Source organism: Arvicola amphibius, chromosome 12 (genome assembly GCF_903992535.2).
Source record: "Arvicola amphibius chromosome 12, mArvAmp1.2, whole genome shotgun sequence".
Classification (NCBI taxonomy): Eukaryota; Metazoa; Chordata; class Mammalia; order Rodentia; family Cricetidae; genus Arvicola; species Arvicola amphibius.
Window position 1 is genome coordinate 152,241,195 of NC_052058.2, and position 22,030 is coordinate 152,263,224.

Below are 22,030 nucleotides of genomic sequence, written 5' to 3' on the forward strand. Positions count from 1 at the left end.
TGCGGGCTTTGATGGATTAGGTCTTTGTTTCCATTTTGGCAGGTGGTACTGTCTACTCGCTGAGTTTTATGGCCTGACATCATGGTGTCCTTTCTTCATGAAGTCGGCTGTGCTAAGGTCTGGGGCTCTGTTTCAGTGGAGTTCTCAATACCGTGAGCAGGCAGCGAGGCAGGGACTGGATAAGTTCTGGCCCAGGAGACAGAGCAGTGGTTCTCAGCCTTCCTAATGCTGCTTCCTATCCGGTTCCTCATGTTGTGGTGACCCCCAACCATAACATCGTTTTGTTGCTACTTCATAACTGTAATTTTGTTGCTGTTCTGAATCGTAATGTAAATATCTGATATGCAGGGTGTTGATGACCCACAGTTTGAGAACCGCTGTCGTAAGGGTTTCAAAGAGAGGAGGACAGTCAAGAGCCATAGTTAATGAGTAGTCAATAAAACGTGTTTGTAGTCAGGTTGCCTGGGCAGCTGGAGAAGGCGGAAGCTATCCTCCTTAGCCGCTGCAGGGTCACAGCAGGGGGCTTATCAAGTTCCCAGAGCCCAGTAACCCGAGCTTGCTGAACTCCTAGAAAGGAGGGTTACAGACCCGCAGACCTAGTAGGGTGCCTGCCATCTCTTTCACAGCCCCAATGAGGGCAGAGAGGAAGCTGTTACAGATGAGTGTGGCCTAAACCAAACCTAGCAACCCTTGCACAAGCACACACACACACACACACACACCCTCACCCTCACCCTCGGAGGGAGGGAAGGAGTGAGGGAGATCATTGATCAACAGTAGTGGGTGGAGGGATAATCTGGAGTCAAGGAGACACTGAGTCATCCAGCCTGGTCCTCTGTAGACCTAGCATGGCTCAAGCCAGGAGCTCTGTTGACACCATTATGCTGTTTCTGCCACCACTGTCTAACAACGTACAAGGGCCTTTTTCACACATTTGCCAGGGCGCTGGGCACGCTGGGCAAGCCTCCACCACTGAGCTGCGCCCCCAGTCCCCTAATAACCTTTTGACACAGTAAGGGCAGGTGTTTTCTCTTCTAGATAAGGAACGCAAGGCTGAACTGAGTTCCTTTCCTGCCCCTCTTGCTCTGGGCAAGCGAGGCAGAGCCAGGGTTTAGAGCAGTGGTCTTGCCCTGCTGATCCCACCAATGACTCCTCCTGCAGCGTACGGTGCCTTCTTGATCACGGCCTGCCTCCTGAACTTCCAGAGGGCCCTGGCGCTGTTGGTCATCACCTGTGTGGTCCTCGTCTTCCTGGGCTATGATCTGCTGAAGAGGCTTCTGGGGCCCAGGCTGAGGAGGTGTGTGAAGTTTCAAGGCCATTCTCGCCTGAACCTCTGGCTGAAAAGGTGAGTGACCCCTCAGCCTGTGGCCTCCTGGAGGAATGTGTCCCACTCTGCTTGTCTCCTGGAGCCCTAGGCAGAGGTGCTGGGTAGCCTCAAAAGCATTGGCCAGCTCTGGTATTTTGCCAGTGTTTGTGATACCACAGGTAGCTGAGGGCTAAAACCAGGCTGGTGAGAGAGGTTTCTATATTCAAGAGCCTGGCCACTAAGCACGAAGGCCTTTCCATGATGTTCTGTTAGGTGGATCACCTGGGGCTAGCTTATCAGTCAGCTGCAGAGATCACAGATGCCTGGGAACACTCCAGGAGCCCAGTTCAAAAGGCTAGTAGCTTGGGCCAGGTGCCAGCAGTTTAAATTAGCCCTCAGGGGATTCTGATATAATTAGCCATGTCCCTGAATAATAGTTTGGTGTTTGGTCCCTGGAGCCTGTGGTGGAAGGAGAGAACTCCCAAAAGTTGTCCTTTGATGTCCACATGTGTATACACACACACACACACACACACACACACACACACCAGTAATAAATCTTGTTGTATTTAGTATTGTGGGTGCATGTGTGCGTGTGCACGTGCGTGCGTGCGTATGCACATGAATAGTCATGCGTGGATGTGCTTCTGTGGAGGTCAGAAGATAACTTTTGGGAGTTTGTTCTCTTTTTCCGCCATGGGGGGTTGAATTCAGGTTGTCAGGCTGGTATGGCAAGCGATTTTATCCGATGCACCATCTTGCCAGCCCAAGACCTTAAATCTTCTGACTCCAGAATCACTTTTCACTCCTCTGTGTGCTGTCTCCTGGGCATCCTGGGGTGGTTGGACAGCTCAGACCTGTGGCTCTGCTGGGCTCAGTCGACGGGGCTGTTCCCATGGGTCGGAACTGTAAATTAATATCTATGGCTTTCCTAGGCTAAGGTTCTATGTTGCTCCTAGAGCCACTGTTCTGGGGCCTCCAGAGTGGTCTTATTTCTGCCATAGTCCTCTATACCTATACCCCTAGACTGCTCCCAGCATCCTTTGCAGTCTACTGGAAGAAGCAGGCCTTACAGTTCTTGCATCCTGCGTATCTGCAGAAGCAGCACCATGTGGGCAGCTTGGATTCGGTCAAGGGTTATTACCTGTGCCTTCTACAGTGATGGCATATTAGATGGAAATGTGGCAGTTACCCAGAGAGAAAACTCCAGACAGCTACAAGATTTCTCTGGCATATCCAGTTGAGTTCAGATTAGTGAATGCCTCTGATGAAACTATCCCAATGAACCACCCCAAAGCTGGGAGCAATTGGGTCTGGAATTGCCAAGAACCAGGAAGAGGGTCTGTTCCCAACTGTCAGAATAAAGAACCAGTAACACACAGGGCATTGTGAGAAGTACTTGGGAGGCTCTATCGTTCCCTGGGTCCCTAAGGGTGTGTTTGTATATACGTGTGCGTGTGCGTGTGCGTGTGCGTGTGTGTGTGTGTGTGATGCTAAAGCTGATGGCTTTCTCTCTCTCTCCCTCAGAGGTCTTGCCCTTGCTGCTGGCCTGGGCCTGATCTTGTGGCTATCTCTGGACACCGCCCAGCGGCCCGAACAGCTGGTGTCCTTCGCAGGGATCTGTGTGTTCCTTGTCCTTCTCTTCGCTGGTTCTAAGCATCACCGGGCTGTAAGTGTTCAGCGGGCTACTCAGGCTGGAAGCCAGTGGATGCTCCCTGTGGGCTCGGGGCCGGGGCTCGGGCTGGGGCAAGATGGATGCTCCCGTTGGGAGAACACCTGAGGCTCAGCTGGGGAGGAACCGTGTGTGCTGGGACACGTTCCCCATGCAGTTGTTCACTGGAAACCCAAAGTGAAAAGTTATCTGTCTCAGAAGTCCTTGAATCCCCCAGGGGACAGAGAACTCTCTGGGGAGGAAGGCTACCTCTTCTCCAAACTCACAGGCCACTGGGGTATTTATTTCCTTAGTGACACATTCCTCAGGCCTGTGGGCTCAGGAATCACCCTGCCCCAGAAGGGGACACAAGCTTCCAGTTCTGTGGGAGAATCCAAGGGTATTCTGAAATCATTAGCTTACAAAAGTGGTTCTCAAGGTCTTCCCAGTCCAGGGGCCATAGTGTCTCCTTAGAATGCATTAGAAATACTAAATCTTAGGCTTGATGCCTGACATATTGAGCTAAAAACTCTGGAGCAAGGCTGGCCCTCCAGGTGACTCGTACACAAAGGTCTCTGCTATCCTGATGGGTGGACTCTTCTCTCATCATCTCTACAGCAAAGCAGGCAGAATCAGGACCCCTGTGCCCTTCAGAGCATGGCTGCACAAGTGTCTGAGGGAGGTGTCAAGGAGTCTTTCTGTGCTGAGTGGGAAAGCAGCCCTAGGGCCTGGCTCTCTTCTGTCGCGTGGGCCATCAAGAGACCTGAGGTCAGGGTGCTGAACTCCCATAGAGGGTAGATGATGAGGGTCCAGGCAGACAGAAATCATACACTAAGCTGAAGAGGAGCTGGGTCCGGGCAGGCTCGTGCCTATATCCCAAGGCCAAAGTCTGAGAAGTGAACTATGTCACGCTTGAGACCCAAGCAAACTGCTCATCAGTTTATAAACTACTGTACTTGCCCTGTCTCCCCGCTGCCAAGAGCCTGGCCTAGTCTGAATCCCATGCGACCGTTGACAGCAACTGCAGGCAGGACAAAGCTCATGGTGTCCTCCCCGTGCCCCTGCCACCACCCTGCACCCTGCCCTGGACCTGCGGATTCTCCAAGCTTTTGAGCTCACTGGGACCTTTCTGTTGGCTGACAGGTGTCATGGCGGACTGTGGCCTGGGGCCTGGGGCTGCAGTTTTTGCTTGGCCTCTTTGTCATCAGAACAGAGCCGGGGTTTGTTGCGTTCCAGTGGCTAGGTGATCAGATCCAGGTGTGTATGTCGGGCCCTGCTTCTGGGGAGGTGGGGAGAGGCCACGTGATTCGGGGGAAGACAGATGTGGAGGTCCCAGAGATGGTTTGGGATCAGGAAGACGAGGGCCCCGTAGCTGGGGTGGGGATGGGGGTGCTGGCCAGGCGCTAGCAGGAGTCACCAGCCCAAGGAGTTCTCATCCTGTCAGAGGCTGGGTCTGGTGTTCAATGGATTCCCGGATGGTGAGGTTCTCAGGGTGTGCTGATGCTGGGTCATGTGACCTGCAGTGGTTTTCAGTGGCTTAGGATGTGTATGAGTTCAAATTGCTAACAACAGAAATTACCCACTTGGAATTTGGGCTTAGAAATAATGTTTATTACGCCGGGCAGTGGTGGCGCACGCCTTTAATCCCAGCACTCGGGAGGCAGAGGCAGGCGGATCTCTGTGAGTTCAAGGCCAGCCTGGTCTACAAGAGCTAGTTCCAGGACAGGCTCCAAAGCTTCAGAGAAACCCTGTCTCAAAAAAAAAAAAAAAAAAGTTTATTGAAGTCAAACTTGGTTTCGTTTTCATTTTCTTTTCAGTTGCCTCTTTTTTTTTTTTCTTTTTAGACAGGGTCTCATTATGTAGGCTTTAATGGTTTGAATCTCTGTAGACCAGGCTGGCTTCAAATTCATAAAGATCTGCCTACCTCTGCCTCCCAAGTGCCGGAATTCAAAGCGTATGCCATCATACCCAGCTTATATTATCTGGTTTTTATTGTTTTGAGCTGTTTCATGTCTTGGAGCCGGCCTGGTTTAGCTTGTGTACGTGTGTATGCATGTCCTCGTGGTGTGTAGTTACAAGTGTACACGTATGTAAAGATCAGAGGACAGTCTTGGGTGTCATCCCTCAGGCAGTGTCTCTAGTGAGATAGGGTCTCTCACTGGCCTGGAGCTTGCCACGTAAGATGGTGACCTGGAGCTAATGAGGGTCCCCGTGCCTACTTCCCCAGAACCAGGTTCTAAGCACCTGCTCCAGCACCTGGTTATAAGCACCTGCTCCAGCACCGGGTTCTAAGCATCTGCTCCAGCACCTGGCTTTTTTAAAAACTGTAGATTCTGGGGATCAAAGCCTTGTTCCTATGAGCAAGCACTGTACCAAGGGAGCTCTCACCTCCAACTTCAGGGCTGTTGTTTGCTTGTTTTAGTTTTTGAGACAGTCTCACTATGTAGCCCAGGCTGGCCTTGAACACCTGGCAATCCCCCTGCCTCAGTTTCCCAGCTGAGATTACAGGCATGAAATAATCCATCTGTTTTGCTTTGACAGTGTCTCATGCTATTCAGGTTAGCCTCGGACTCACTATGATAAAGTATATATGACATAAAACTTACCATTTTTCATTCTTATATGCTTCGTTAAGTTAAATTAAACACTGTTGTGGGAGGCTGCATGGTGGGACTGTGCCCCAGAGCTGGCACATCTTGAGGCAGGAAGGCCTGTGGCACCTGGGCTGGAGCTACTCACTCCAGCCTGGGTTTCCAGCCATGGTTCTCCCCACTCCCCTTCCTAGCCCCACTCCTGTGTTTGTGTTCCCTCTAGGTCTTCCTGAGCTACACCGAGGCCGGCTCCAGCTTTGTCTTCGGGGAGGCTCTGGTCAAGGATGTCTTTGCCTTTCAGGTCAGTGGACTCTTGCTCCAGCATGGGTAGGCAGTTGCTGTGGGAGCCAGCTGAGCGGAGACGTGTTGAACTCAGGTGATGAGGGCTCCAGTGGGCACAGGCTGGTCCCTAGGATGCTAATGAAGCCAAAGCTCAGGGTGGGAAAGGACCCAGCAACCTGTTTGTCTGATGACATTTGGGCTACATTTTGTAAAATGTGGGGAAGTTTGCTATTTCTGTATTTTCTGTCTTTCCTTCCTTCCTTCCTTCCTTCCTTCCTTCCTTCCTTCCTTCCTTCCTACCTTTGTTTTTTGAGACAGGGTTTCTCTGTGTATTTCTGGCTGTCCTGGAATTCACTCTGTAGACCAGGCTGGCCTCGAACTCACAGAGATCCACCTGCCTCTGCCTCCGGAGTGCTGGGATTGAAGGCGTGCACCATCACTTCCCTGCTGTATTATTTTTCTTAAGCACTAACCACAGAGCTGCTAGAAGGTCCAGGGCAGGAAGTAGGGACTGAGAGATAGAGAGATAGCTCCCAGCTTGCTGTGGGGACACTGGCTCCGTAGATGCAGTTTCCTGTCTGGCCCTCCCATTCCCACCCCTCAGGGCCAGCCTCCCCCACAGAAGCCTCCCACTCCTATTCCAGCCACAGACTGCAGCTCCCTCCTCTCCTCCTTTTTTCTTCCCCTTTCTCCCTCTCTCCCCCTTCTTCTCCTGCTCTCTCAACATTTTATTGTACATCTACAGTCATGAAAATATTATAGAAGAAATTAAGGTTAAAGTTACTCTTCTGTTTTCAAGACTCCATTGTCTCATGGCAGAGCCCATGACTAGAAAAACACAGAGCAACTCCTGCTGGGGCTACTGCTGATGCGGTCCCCCTTGCTGTTCTAAAAGGAGTTGTAAATGTATTTCTTTTCCCTCTGGTAACCTGGCCAAGCCTCTGAAATGTGGTTAGCGAGGACTTTGGTATGATTCCCCCTTTGGTATAGCCTGGTTTACAGCCAAACTGTCCAGAGATCCTGAAGCTCACTCCAGACTTACACTGCATTTCCAAAAGCCAGACAGAGAGAGAGCGACAGTCTGGCCCCAGGGTTCTGCCTCTGGTGCCATAGCAACAAGGAGATGAATCATTGTTGCCTGTCTAGACCGCTAAGCCCATGGAGGGGCTGCACGGATGATGTTGGTAGGTTCTGGAGTTGATGCCTTTGATAGCTGTTCCCAGAGCCTTTCTACACAGCTGGGGATGTTGAACCCAGGGGCTTCTAGCTTCACCTAGAGATTTCTGGGCTTGTGGTGAGCCAAAGTCCAGCCCTTTCTTCTGGGCCTGAACCCTGACCTCTTACCACTTTTTCTTGGGGTTCAGGGTCTGTTGTGCCAGTGACCCCATGAGGAAGACCCAGCCTGTCCAAATAGTTTGAATGATGCTGGGTTACAAGGAAAGGGAGGGTCCCAGGTTCCTAGAGTCTGCCCGACCCTGGGCAGATTTGCCCCTTGAGATCCCTCTTGTATAAAGACATTGGGAAGGCCTTGGCCATCTAACATGCTCACCTGAGTACCATTCCCATAGGGTGTGGGGACTGTTCTCTTCATATCTGCACAACCAAGTAGGGGCAACAGCGGATAGGAAAGACAGTAGGCAGGATGCTGGTGTGTGCCGGCAAGGGGCTCAGCAAAGACGATGCATTATTGCCTAGGGATACCAGGTTGGGGACAGCAGACAGCTATGCATTGCTTCTCCCTCAGCTCCCCGAGCTGCTGTCATGATAGCATTGGTCATTTGAGGACAAGGCTTGGTCTTACTTTGCATCCTTCCTTCAGCCTTAAGCCTCACAAAGCCATGCCCAGGGGCTCCGCTGTTTGCTGAATGAGGTCCTGGGAAGTCCCTCTGGGCCTGCTAGGAAGGTTGTACAAGGACACCCAGTCACAGTGACCCTGTGGCCCTGGAGTCATTTCCCTGTGGTCTAAGACAATGGCTGAACTTCTTTTTGTTTTTAAGATAGGACATCTCTATGTATCCCTGGTTGTCCTGGAACTCCCTCTGTAGAGCAGACTGGCCTCAAACTCACAGAGATCTGTCTGCCTCTGCCTCCCAAGTGCTGGGATAGGATCTTACGTAGCCCAGGCTGGCCTTGACCTTATCACAGAGCTGAGTGTGAATTTAAATTCACAACCCTTCTACCAAAACCTGGGATTCCAGGCTCGCAACACCACGCCAGAGTCAAGAACCTTCCTCTCTAACTCCTGTAGCATGGCCTAGGGCTTCTTATCCCTCAAGGGCCAAACGCAGACTCTGAAGCAGTCCAGGGTTATTACAAACCGCTGAGGGGCGTGGGTGGGGCAGGGGTGGGGTGGGAGTAAGTCCTAATAGCTGCTCCAACTTACAGAGAGGAGATGTGGCTGGGCTCACACCAACCCTTCAGAGAACAATTATCCCCTTTATAGATGAGGGACCTGAGGCTCTGTGTGGCTGACGCTTATGCAAAGTCAGTGAGTTAAGATTGGAGCCCCAGTCCAGTGTTCTTGCTTTATAGTTTCTATGCCCTGACATTAGAGCCCCTTTCTTAGGTGGCAAGAGCTCCGGGTCCTCCCAGCTTGTAAGAAATAGCATTCTAGCCGGGCGGTGGAGGCGCACGCCTTTAATCCCAGCACTCGGGAGGCAGAGGCAGGCGGATCTCTGAGTTCGAGGCCAGCCTGGTCTAAAAGAGCTAGATCCAGGACAGGCTCTAGAAACTACAGGGAAACCCTGTCTCGAAAAAAAAAAAAAAAAAAAAAAAAAAAAAAAAAAAAAAAAAAAAAAAAAAAAGAAAGAAAGAAAGAAATAGCATTCTTTGGGATTGCTGGTTGAGTGGGACAGAAACTCCCCTCCCCCGCTTGCACCTCACTTCCCAGGGAGGAGGGGGCCAGGCTGCTTCTTGGCTCACTGACTAGAAGGGCAGGTGGAGCAGGCAAAGGCCAGAACCTGGCCCCAGAACAGCTGCAGCCTCCCAGCCGTTCTGCTTAGCCTTCGGGGTCAGCTTCATCCCTCATTCCATGTTTACCCCATCAGCACCAGATGTTCAGCCTTACAGCCCATCGGCTAGCACAGAACCACTCTCCTCTGCCAGCTGGACGGTCCAGGGTTCTTATTGGACCGCACTAGAAAATATGACCATGCTTAAACCAGTTACCTTGCATCCAGCAACCGGAGCAACTGAGCTCTTGTATTGTGCTCTGAAGCTGGGGTTATGGAATTAAAACGCTGATTGAATGGAAGCAATCCTTAGACATGCATCTTTTAGCTGGATGGTGGTGACACACACCATTAAGCCCAGCACTTGGGAGGCAGGTGGATCTCTGAGTTCGAGGCCAGCCCGGTCTAAAGAGTGAGTTCCTGATGGAGAAACCTCGTTTCAAAACACAATGCCAAAACCAAAAGAGAAATGTTTCCTTTGGAGTATCTCCCAGGAGAGGCAGGATGCTAGCTCCCTTCAGGACCTGTGATTGGTTACATTTTCAGGGTCCCCCAGTGTTCCAAGCTACTGTTAGGGGTCTAGTATATGATTAGAGCAATGGTGGCAGACAGCATCCCTGCCTGAGAAAAGCAGCGGTCGATGGATCCCTCACCCCATCTTGTCTCACAGCTTGGGGCTCTATCTGGGAGTCTGGGCTGTACTTCTGACCAGTGTTTAACTTTTAAAGAGCTGTATATGCAGAAAGTCAAACTGGCTGTAGGGCGCAGAAAAGATGAATTTCTGTGATTGGGAAGTACCAGGACTTCGGGTCCTACTGGATCCAGGTGCTCAACATGGCCTGGGATCTATCCGCCTTAGTCTCCTCTTGCTGTTGTCCTGGTTCTGATTCCCGGTTTTAGCTATGAGCGAGCTGTCTTGAGGTGGCAGTAAATATTTATTTATTTATTTATTCATTCATTCATTCATTTATTATGTATACAATATTCTGTCTGCACGTATGCCTGCAGGCCAGAAGAGGGCACTGGACCTCATTACAGATGGTTGTGAGCCACCATGTGGTTGCTGGGAATTGAACTCAGGACCTTTGGAAGAGCAGACAATACTCTTAACCACTGAGCCGTCTCTCCAGCCCGTGGTGGTAAATATTTACCAGGCTTGTATCTAACTAGCTTTAGCAACATTAGAAAGGAGAAAGAGGAGAGGTGGGAGAAGAGAGGAAGAGAAGGAGAGAAAGTGACAGACAGACAGACAGACAGACAGAGACTGACGTTCTCGCTAGCTCCCACAAGTGGCTCTAGGCCTGGCTGACAGCACACACCTGAGAAGGACGTACCTGTCGCCCCAGGAGCCCCCAGGCTTACTGTGAAGAAGGTGGTTGCTGGTGGACAGGAAATCCTCTGTACAAAAGAAGGCATGGAAGGGGATCCAGGCCAGGCAAACAGCAGATGCCTCTCCAAGGCTCCCCATTCCAGACTGTCGGTGTCCCTGGTATGGCTGCTGTGTCCTTCCCTCCCTGGTGGAGGCTGTGCCATCCATTCTGGAAGAACATGCACACATCTGCCACATGTCTCTTCTCAAATCACCCTTTTGAACCACTGCACCTCAACTGTCAGAACTAGGCAGGAGCCCTGCGGCCTTTGACCTCCGCTTTGATTTACAGAGGGTCTAGCCAAGTCCTGGGCCTGAATCACCCAGGGAGGCAGGACTGCCCAGCGTTAGACCTGTCACTGGACAGCCCACTTCCTCACACTCTGAGGTGACGCCAGGAATGGTGTTTTTCTTGGTGACCCAGAAGCACCTTTAAAAACACTGGAGAGGCACGCTTGCAAACAGAACCCTTGAGGATTCAGCATTCAGTTAGGGGACCAGTAGTAAGTGGCTCATCATTGGTCATCCTCAGCAGTTTGCAGTCCAGTTCTAGAAACTTCCTGGGAGGTCAGTCCTGCACATAAATTCCTGGTCAGTGTGTTAGCCAATGGCAACCTTAGCAAGGTCAGGCCATACACACGCATACATAGAAACACACATACACAGACACCTTTCAACATTGAGAGGACACACATACATGCATACACACACATACCTTTCAAAATTGAGAGGACACACACACACACACACCTTTAAACACTGAGAAGACACACGCACACACACACACCTTTCAACATTGAGAGGACACAAACACACACCTTTCAACATTGAGAGGACACACAGGCACACACCCATTTCAACACTGAGACTTGCCCTCAAGGTACCGTGGGTCTGTTGGGTACTGAGCTGAACTCGAGGCTCTTCCCATGAGCCTCCCAACCTAGCCTAAGCCTCTGGCCAGTGTCCACTCAGAGAAGCCTTCCCTGAGTGCCTGCAGATTTTTAGAACCTAGGCTGTCTCCTGCTGGGACCTAGTCCAAACGATCTTGTGTCCAGGAAGTAGAATCACCCTGGGACCTCTTCAGCCTCCAGCTTCTCCGGGGCCCAGAGTTCTGCACGGTCTACGTGGTGTCCCGCTCCTGGCTGCATGTGCTTGCTTAGTCACCCTCTCACCCCGGTCCCCACCCCTGCTTTGGCTCTGTCTCCTTTCTAGTAACTTTCCACCCAATCCCCCTGTGCCCCCCTCCTCACGTCCCCAGTTCCTGCTTTCTTGCTGGGTCTGGCTGACCCAAGATCATCCGTCCTCTTTCTCTCACAGTGGATGGCTCCAGCCTCTGGCATAGGCCCCACCTCCTCAGCTAAGCAGTGTCTGTCCTTCAGCGACTCCCCCTGAGGAGCCCCTGAGGTGAAAGAGACTTTTTATCTCCCCAGAATTTGAGGGTATCTGCCTAATGCAGACACTAATCCCCTCAGGTTTTCAGAGAGGGGTTGGGATGAGAGCCAGGGACTGAGTTGGAAGGCTGAAAGGAAGGACGTGGGATGGCTGAGAAAAAAACAGCCAGTTTGAACAGGTTTGACTTCCCCGGCAGGATGAAGTTGGTTCCAAGGGTGTGGGCCTCTGCAGCAATGGTTCTCAGGGTATGGGATGCTGTGATGAAAAACTATAGGCGGGCTGGCTCACGGACAATAGGAATTCACTCGGTATTCTAGAGGCCAGGGAGGTGAGCCGAGTGCTCCCATGTCACGTCCTGATGAGGACTCTCTCTTCCTGGTCATAGTCACATGGTGGAAGACCGGGAGCACTCCAGAGCCCTCTTGTATAAGGTGGGGGCTGACCGCATCTGCGAGGGCTACACCCGTAACCCAGTCACCTCCTTGGCCTTTCTAATCCTGTTGTCACCCAGGCTTTGGTCTTATGATGTGAGTCTGGGAGACTCAGCCTAGCGCGGGGACATGTGCTGCCCTGAACAGAGACGCAAGCTTTCCCAGGGCAGATCCCTCAGCTGTGTGCAGGACTTTGGCAGCGTTCCTGGCAGAAGGTGGCCTCTGTCCGTCCTCAGTTGTGTGACCTCAGATAGGCGGCTCACACCACAGAGCCTCAGTGTACCCATTGGTTAGGTGGAGATGGCTACAAACATCTCAGTTGCTTTGAGGATCCACGAGCCACCATGTATCAGTGGATATCTGGCTCATAGTAGGACTTCCCATCAGGCACATAGTAGGAGTTAATAGTTAATAGTTCTTCCTTAATCCTTCCTGATTGTCTGCCATCCCAGGCACTGTAGGTCCAAAGGTGGTTTTTGGGCTGTGAGGTCATGCTGGCTATAGGGACATTATTACATACCCTAGTTCAGAAAATCGGAGCCTGTCTGCCTTCCCCTTCCCTCCCCTTCCTTCCTTTCACCTCCCCTCTCCTCCCCTCCCCTCCCCTCCCTTCCCGTTCTCTCCCCTTTATGCTTTTCTTTTATTATTTCTGGTGCTGGGGCTCCTTGGGTTCCAACCCCGGGCCTCAAATGCTAGGCAAATGCTTTATCACTAAGCTACTCAAAGGCCACCCTTCTTCTCTTCCATGTCCCTTCCCCCTTCCCTCCTTTGCTGTTCACCACATCACCCCAAAGGTGGCTTCTCTGTCGCCTACAGCCCCCATCTGTAGTGAGAACAGGCCTTCTGATGCCCACTCTGCCAATCCTGGACACACCTTCCTGCCTTGAGCCTGGGGTTGTAGCCAGCCGGTTGGCTGCCCTGGAGTCCCTCACATGACCAATTACACAGGCTGACTAGATGGTATGCAGAACTGGCTGCTGGGAGAGCAGAATGACGTCACCACCCTGGGCTGTGGATAGTTCAGCTCCCATGCATTAGTAAGGTAGAGTTATAGGGCAGGAATGGGGTTTCTGAAATCAGTACCTACGTTCCCTGCTGGGTTACAGCCCCAGCAGCAGGCATGCCATAGTAGGGGGGGGGGGGTGGAGAGGAAGAAGTCCAGAGAAGGCCAGTGATGCTGGTTGGGGTGGGGGAGGGGTGCCCCCCCACCTCCTCTTTCATCCCCAGCTGGGCTGCAGGAGCAGATCTTTGCTGCCACCTATGACCTCTGCTTGTTTTGGGAGATTGTGCAAGACTCTCCCCTTTCAAAACATAAATAACCAGCTCCTGCCCTTCGGCCTTCCCTGCCAGCTTGGCCTCCTGGAAATGCTGTCTGTCCTGGCCATCTCTGGGTGTCTTGTTCCTTCTCAGTGTTACTTGGCATCTGGTCTGTGTGTACATCCTTTCTCTGACACTGCTCACCCCTAGCTAGGCTTCTTACTAGTTTGACAGTCTGTCTCAAGTCTTATCTTGCCAGAGTGCTGGGGCTCCCTACCAGCTGACTGGCCGTGCCTGGTTTTGGCCATCCTACCTCTGGATGACCTCAGGTTCCTAGGCTCTTTTTTCTCCTCTCACCTTAGTAATGCAGACTCCAGGATCGGGCTCTGCCTGTTTCAGTCTGTGAGTGGCGTTTGCTCTGTCGCTTCAGCTGGACTTTATCATCCTTTTTTTTCTTTTAAAATAACTTTTAATTAATTAATTTGGTATGTGTGTGGGAGCTAGGGTGTGTGTATGTGTGTGTGCCACGTGTATGTGGAAGTCAGAGGACAACTTGTGACAGTCGGTTCTCTCCTTCCATGTGGCTCTCAAGGGTAGATCTCAGGTTATCAGACTGGATGACAAGCCTTTACCTTCTGAGCCATCCTGAAGGCCTCAACTGCATTTCTTATGGACCAAGTCCCAAGTCCAGTCCTGTAGCAGGCTTTTTCTCTTGGGCCACCAACCAGCTCCCAAATTACGACACAGACTTCTTATTAGTTATGAGCACTTGTAAGTGGAGACTGTTCTTTAGTTTTCTGGCTACCCTGACCCAAACAATCACATAGAAACTGTATTAATTACAGCACTGTTTGGTCAATGGCTTAGGCATATTCATAGCTAGCTCTTACATCTTAAATTAACCCATTTCTATTATTTTATATTTTACCACAAGACTTGTGGTTTGTAATCTCGCTTCTTGGGCAGCTACACGGATGGCTAAATGGCATCTGCCTGACTCCACCTTCTTTCTCCCTGCTTTCAGTTTAGTTTTCCTGCCTATTTATATTGTGCCCTGCCATTAGCCAAAGCAGCTTCTTTATTAACCAATGGTAATAAAACATATTCACAGTATACAGAGGGAAATCCCACATCAAATGCTCGACATAGCTTAGACTCATTTCTAGCTAGTTCTTTTAACTCAACCTGTTTCTTATTATCTATGTTTTGTCCTGGGGCTTTCTACCTTTTCTTCCTACATATCTTACTTTCCTGCTTTCTCTATGTCTGGCTGGTGGCTGCCTGACTTCTGGCCCTGGGCGTGTCCTATGTCCTTTCCTCTCTTCTTTCTGGCCTCCTCCTCCTACTTATTCTGTCTGCCAGCCTTGCCTATCCCTCTCCTGCCTAGCTATTGGCCATTCAGCTTTTTATTAAACCAATCAGGTGCCTTAGGCAGGCAAGGTAAAAAAAAAAAAATGCAACACATCTTTACATAACTAAACGCAGATCCTTACATCATTAAATAAATGCAGCATAAACAAATACAAAACATCAATATTCCACAGCATAAACAAATGTAATACATCTTTACCTAATTAAAACAATATTCCACAACACAGTCCCCATCCAGTATGGTTTTGTTTGTTTTTGGTTTTTGAGATAAGGATTCTTGGCTCCCCGGAAACTTGCTTTGTAGACCATGCTGGCCTTGAATTCACAGGATCTGCCTGCCTCTGCCTCCCAGTGCTGGGAATAAAGGCTTGCACCACCAAGCTAAGCTTGATAACCTGCCTTGAGAAGCTTCTCCCAAGCTCCCAGAGGGACTTCCTCCTACTTTCCTATTCCCGTTTTATTCTTAGCAGGAGCATTGAGGGAGCAAGAAGGGCTTAGGAAAAGGCCATATACTATACTATACACTAGTTTCTCAAGGGACTTCCAGAGCGTCCCTGTTCTCATTTCCTGACATTTAGTTCACTCTATGTAGCCATGCTGTGGGCTGTGAAGTCAGCCCTCTGTCCAAAGACATGCAAGTTCTGTTACTATAAACGGGTCGAAGTGGGGCTGGAGAGACGGCTTAGCAGTGAAGAATGGCATGAATTGCTCTTGCAAAAGACCCAAGTTTGGTTCCTAGGACCTGCATCAGGCATTTCACAACCATCTGTGATCCCGCTTCAGGGCATCTGATGCCTGTTTTTGGCTTCTGCAGACCCCCCGCACTCATGCGCACGTACCACGTCCCCCCATCTAATGTCATTAAAACAAAAATAAATCTTCAAAAATAAATAAAAGAGTTGTAGCATGAAAGCCCCGGGGTGGGGCTGTGGAGCTGGAAGGGAAGGAATGGATGTGAGGATCCTGGCATGACTGAAGAGGAAGCAGGGTGGCAGGATGAGGTGCTAATTGCAGTGCCAGGATAAGTCTGCTCCAAGTTTGACAACGACCCTGAACAGAAGCAGAAAGCCACAATAAGGAGGGTTCCCCCATTCAGGCCCAGAGAGGAGGGGGCCTGATCAGGCCATGGACCAGAACTGAGCTGACAAAGAAGTAGGAGAGTCCATCGGAGTGCTAGAGCTGAGCCAGCACTTTTAACCTTCATGGCAATCCCAAGGATTCATCCTCGTGATGGAGATAAAGAAACAGGTGGTAGGGGCTGGAGAGATGGCTCAGAGGTTAAGAGCATTGCCTGCTCTTCCAAAGGTCCTGAGTTCAATTCCCAGCAACCACATGGTGGCTCACAACCATCTGTAATGAGGTCTGGTGCCCTCTTCTGGCCTGCAGTCATACACACAGACGGAATAATGTATACATAATAAATAAATAAATAAATATTAAAAAAAAAAAAAAGAAACAGGTGGTAAAGGCAGTCCCCACCCCCACAGCCCAGCACAGGCTCACGTTGGGGAAAAGTGGGGGTCTTCAGTGGCCTTACTAAAAACGGGAGATAGGGACCTGAAATAAATCCCGTCTGGGGTCATCTGGGACACTGGCATTGAATTCAGGCTTCTCCCTGCACTTGGAGGACCCCTGAGAGACAAGGCTTTGGGGAGTGGACCAGGGCCCTGCTGCGCACCTCTAAGCAGGACCCCTGAGAGGCAAGGCTTTGGGGAAGTGGACCAGGGCCCAGCTGCGCACCTCTAAGCAGGGGTTCTCTGTTTCCCGGCAGGTTTTGCCTATCATCGTCTTCTTCAGCTGCGTCATGTCGGTTCTCTACTACGTGGGCCTCATGCAGTGGGTGATTCTGAAGGTGAGTCCTCAGGCCCGTGCTTAGTTCTTCCGAGTGACCAGCTCTCAGGTTTACACCCTTCTAGAATGCTGTCATCCCAGGAAGGCTCTCCCAGAGTCCCATGGCTCAAGATCTACCTCCCCACCTTAGAATTCCTTGCTTTCTGGAGCTATACCTTCCCAGAATCCTCTGCTCCTAGGGTCCACACCCTCCCAGAGTCTCTTGCTCTTGGAGGCCATGCCTTCCCAGAATCCTCTGCTCCCAGGGTCCACACCCTCCCAGAGTCTCTTGCTCTTGGAGGCCATGCCTTCCCAGAATCCTCTGCTCCCACATTTCATATTCTTTCTGAATCTATTGCTCTAATCAAACATCCCTTCAGAAGGTTTCTTGCCCAAACACTGGGGGAAAATGGCATCAAAATTCAGTGCAGTCTCTATGGGAGGGAGGGTGGGGGGTCTGTGAGGCGACACAGGCTTTAGAAGAAAAATTATTTATACCAAAATGATCTTGAACGATGATAACATCAGGCCACGTTGGCCTTAGCTGGTATAAATGTGCTTACTTTAAAAAGCCTATTACATTTGTTTACTTGTTTGTTTATTGTGTGTGTGCATACACGCATGCGTGCATGCATACACATCAGGCTACACATGTGGAGGTCAGAAGACACTTTGCGGGAGTTGGTTTTCCCCTTTTGCCGTACGGGACCTGGAGTTCAAACTCAGGCTGTCAGACTTGGCAGCAAGCTCCTTTACCTGCTGACCCATCTTGGCAGCCCAAAGGCGCTTAGGTGTGTGAGATGTGCATCACATCAGGATGCTGGAAATAGCCTTGCACAGCGTCAGACCTGGCAGAAAGTGCTGAGGGTTTAGCCGACAGAGCTCAGAATAAGTCAGCGCCTTTGGAGGGCAGCAAGAATAAAAAGTGACCTGTGGTTATGTCAAGAGCACATCCAGCAGAATCCAGGGAGGGGACAATCCCTAAACCTGGAGAATGTGTTCAAGCGTGGACTTGGACACACAGTACTGCTATAAGCCGCAAAGTGCAAGGCTTGAATCCTCAGCAACAGGGACAGAGGGACAGAGGGACAGAGGGATGGGCCTGGACAAGAGGAAGAGAGGAAGAGAGGAAGAGAGGAGGGGATTTATTTCCAAACGCTTATGACAAGAGCCTGGACAAGGACAGGCTGCGTGGTGGCAGCAGAGCAGAAATGTTCTAAGGAAGAACTTTCTAGTACAGTGTGTCCCAAACCCCTTCCGCTGAACTCTAGACCGTGGCATGCTACCAAACACTACTTGGAAAAGGAAGTCTCTAGTGAAGTAACTGAGGAAAGCTAGGCTAGACTTTATGGTGAAGACATTTTTGGAGACAGGGTCTTACTATGTGGCTCTGGTTGTTCTAGAACTCACTGTGTGAATGAGACTGGCCTTGAACTCACAGAGATCTGCCTGCCTCTTGAGTGCTAAAATTAAACATGTGTGCCACCAAGCCCAACTAACATTTTTTTTCTTTTTAAATTATTTATCTGGGGGCTGGAGAGATGGCTCAGCAACTAAGAATATGTCCTGTTCTTGCAGAGGCCCTAGTCAGGTTCCCAGTGTTCACCTTGGCAGATCACAGCTCCCTGTAACTTCAGCCCCAGTGGATCTGATGCCTTTTCTCTAAGCCTCAGGCATAAAACAAATCCAAAAATAAAATCTCTGTTTTGTGTGTGTGTGTATGTGTGTGCCATAGACTTGTATAGTAGTCAGAGGAGGAGTTGGTTCTCTCTCTCCACTGCGTGGGTCCTGGGGATCAACCTCGGTCATCAGGCTTGGTGGCCAGTGCCCTTACCCGATGCACTGATTGGCTGAGCCTTCCCCTTATTTTCTGAGGCAGGATCTCTCGCTGAACCTGGAGCTCACTGATGTGGCTAGGCTGGTTGGTTGGCGAGTCCCAGGGATCCCCCAGTATCTTCCCAGCACTGGGATTCCAGGCGCATGTGTTTTACACGGGAGCGAAAGTCTGTACCTGACTGACTGAGCCATCATCTCCCCAGTCCCCTCTTGCTCACCTCTTAATACTGCCCCAGTGCTAATTAAATTTCAACATGAATTTTGTAAAGTCCATTCAAACCACCACAGCGCCCTGAGCTGGAAGGAAGACTTTTAAGGTACCTTCGTCCCCCAGTTCTTTCTGAGTCTGCGCTTGCCAGTGTCCACTCACGAGCACTTTGTTTTCTTCCAGATTGCCTGGCTGATGCAGGTCACCATGGGTACCTCAGCCACTGAGACCCTGAGTGTGGCAGGAAACATCTTTGTGAGCCAGGTGCGTGCTGCAGCTACCCACACCAGCCTGGAGGTGGGGCAGGGATCCAATTTAATTCAAGGGAGAGCTATTTGAATCTGTCTCCAGGTCATCAGAGGCTGCTGCCCAGGGATGCTCAGTTTGGTGGCTGCATGCCCTGCCTGTGTCATGCCAAACCCGGACATGGCCTTTTCGGCACCTCTGCCACTCCAGCCTAGGCTGTTGTCATCAGCTTAGAGACTCACAGGCTTTAGATGGGCAAACTAAGGCCAGCAAGATATGAATGGTTTGGCGAAGATACCCCAAGGATAAGTGACGACAACATTTAACTTTTTTGTTTGTTTGTTTCCTGAGCAGGCTTCTTTCCACTGTATCATTTCTCTCGGCTTTCCTCTGTCTAAAATGTATTTTTCAGAATAACTATGGCTCTGTAGGCATCAGGACTCCCAAGTCTCTTCAGGTCCAACCTTCATGAGAAAGAAAACTGTGCAAGTCAGGGAGTCCCTGAGAGATAGCCTTGTCAAGCGATTTCTTAGTTCACTGGACAGTTTGAGAAAATGTTGACCTTTTTTTTTTTTTATTATGGTGCAAGCATGCTAATTTCAAAGAGCTTCATAGTTTGCATGTTTGGTGTTCCAGACAGAAGTGGTTGCAGACAAGTTGTTCCCAAAACAACCCCCACCTTCTCTCTGTCTATCTGTCTCTGTCTCTCCTTTTAGGCTTTTGTTTGTTTTGTTTTGTATTTTGAGACAGGGTTTCGCAGTGCAGTCCTGGCTGTCCTAGAACTCACTCTGTAGACCAAGCTGTCCTTGAACTCAAAGATCCACCTGCCTCTTCCTTCTGAGTCCTGGGATAAAAGCCTTCAGCTGCTGATCCTCTCACTTTTATCTCTTGAGTGTTTGAATCACAGGTGTGAACCACCACCCAAATCTCTTTAACATGTTCGAACTGAGGTCCAAGAAGAGGAGGAGGACCCCAAACTACAGAAAGCCGACTATTATGAAAACTTAGAGACACAGCCTGTTTCTGCTGAGAACCTCAATAGCAGTGGGTATAAGGCTGGCTGTCGTAAAAAGCTCCCAACATACATTACTGTGTCTAAGCTGTTTTCCAATTGCCCTAGACCTCTGGCTCTTTGCCTAATTTTCATCAAAGGGAGGGATGGAGTGAGCAGCCTTCAAGGTTTGCTGACACCACTACAGTCTCTAACCATGGCAGGCCCGGGCCTCCTATTCCCCAAGGTTTTACAGTAGCCCCTTGGCTGTAAACGCTTGATATAGGCCCCTATCTGGAGCCCTGAGCCCATCCTTCCTCCCCGAACTCGGGAATGGTGGTCTGACAGGTTTCTTACCCCTCTGACTCGATAGTAACTCAGAGATGTTGCAGGTTCACCAAACAGAACCTGGATTCCCCCGCTTGGCACAGCTGTGTCTTCTCACGACTCCCGGGAAGCAGCCACATCTCCATGGGTTGCTCAGACAGCTCAGAAAGCCACTCGCCTTCCTCTGCTTTCCTCATTTTGTTCTATCCGTGCATCCCGCCTGGTACCAAGTCCCTCGCTCCGCCTCTACATCCCTCCATCTCTGGTCTTGTCCTTCTTCCTTGCTGTGAGCCATGCTGCCTGTCTCCTGGACCACCACAATCGTTACCTATTCTTCCTGCTTCCGTCCTTAGACATTTGTCTGAGTGACCTGTCAAAGACAGGTACAAGGAGCTAGGGGTGTGACTCAGTGGTAGAAGGCTTGCCTAACATGGGCAAACTCTTGAGGTTCTATCCTAGTCACACTCACACACACACACACACACACACACACACACACACCCCTCATACCATGCCTTGCCCAAATGGTGAACTTCTTCCCCCTGAGCTACCATCTGCTCTCATCTGCCTCCACATCAAACTAGTCCTCACACACAGAACTCTGTGACAGAACCTCTTCCTCTTCAGCACTTCTCAGACTTGGCCAAGCTAATTCCTGTCCCAGGCCTTTGTTCTGCGTGGACTGCTGAGCCACCTGGCTGTAGTTGGCTCATTCCTGTCTCAGTTAACATTAATCCAATGCTGCTTCCTCAGAGAGGCCTATTCCCTAACCGAGGCCTTTTTTCTCACGTATCTCCCTACAGCCTATCACCTTCTAAAACCACTGCATGGTTCTACCTGGCTCCTCCCCCTGGACCTCCCGCCCACTTCCTGTTCCCAGGAAGGAGCTCTTGCCCCTTCCTTGTATTGTTTACTTTTCTTGTCCCTTTGATGAAATACCTGGCAAGAGCACCTTAAGGCAGGAGGGAGATGCTCATTTTGACTCACAGTTTAGAGGTACAGTCTATCCTGACAGAGACTGCCTGGCAAGACGGGAAGGCAGCGGTCGGAGGCGGAGTGAGAGGGATGCTGGCGTTCAGCTCACTCCCTACTTTGAATTCATCCTGGGGCCTCAGCCTGTGGGATGATGCCATCCACATCAGGGTTGGTGGTCATCCCTCCTCAGTTAGAACTCTCTGAAAGCACCCTTACAGATGCACCCAGAGGTGTGTTTCCATGGTGATTGTGAAGATTAGCCGTCATACTCTGTCTCCCTACCCTGCAGAGCAGTACCGAGACGCCAGTGACTCCATAGCTGTACTGCACAGAGTGGCCCCAGACTTCCCCACAGGTCCCAGAGCAAATGCCTGTTGCCTACCCAGCTCCTTTCTTAGTGGTACTCCCCTTAGCATCCACAGACATTTAGGCTTCTGTTTGCTCCTCTGGGAAAGGAGGGTCTTTTCTGTTTCAGGTAGGAAGCCATGAGGAGGTGCCTGGGTTTGAGGCACATAGTAAGTGTCAACACAGGGAGCATTGTGAACCAGAGTGTGGTGTGGAGGTCCTTCCACAGAGCTGGGAGGACCCAGAGAGGCCCAGATACCCCTGCTCATTGTCTACCGTCTGTCTTGTTTATAGACTGAAGCTCCCCTGCTCATCCGGCCCTACCTGGCAGACATGACACTCTCCGAAGTTCACGTTGTCATGACTGGAGGCTATGCCACTATTGCCGGCAGCCTCCTGGGCGCCTATATCTCCTTTGGGGTAGGTAGAAGCTTCTGTTGCTTGGTTATGCCAAAGCCCTGAAATTGCCTTTCTAACACCCCCACACGGTCACAGCAGCTCAGGGTGTCCCCTCTCTGTCTCAAAACCCAGCTTTGCCTGAGCAAGGTAGGCTTGTTGGGCTGAACCACTTGCTCAGGTTTCTCACGTGGCTCCTTGGGCAGATTCCCAGAATTCCCTTTACTAAGCTCTTATGTATTGGGCACTATGCTGGGCTCTCTAATATCCCCATT

At 50.6% G+C, this 22,030-nt stretch overlaps 1 protein-coding gene across 1 annotated transcript in view; it reads left to right on the forward strand.

Moving 5' to 3' along the window:
* Slc28a1 (solute carrier family 28 member 1) overlaps positions 1-22,030 on the forward strand; it is a 43,829-nt gene that overhangs the window by 6,289 nt on the left and 15,510 nt on the right. Inside the window, exons 5-11 of the mRNA XM_038313908.1 lie at positions 1,162-1,345; positions 2,834-2,975; positions 4,101-4,214; positions 5,772-5,849; positions 16,373-16,453; positions 18,659-18,739; positions 21,654-21,779. Coding sequence (XP_038169836.1) covers positions 1,162-1,345; positions 2,834-2,975; positions 4,101-4,214; positions 5,772-5,849; positions 16,373-16,453; positions 18,659-18,739; positions 21,654-21,779 — 806 coding nt within the window. The remainder of the gene's footprint in view (positions 1-1,161; positions 1,346-2,833; positions 2,976-4,100; positions 4,215-5,771; positions 5,850-16,372; positions 16,454-18,658; positions 18,740-21,653; positions 21,780-22,030) is intronic.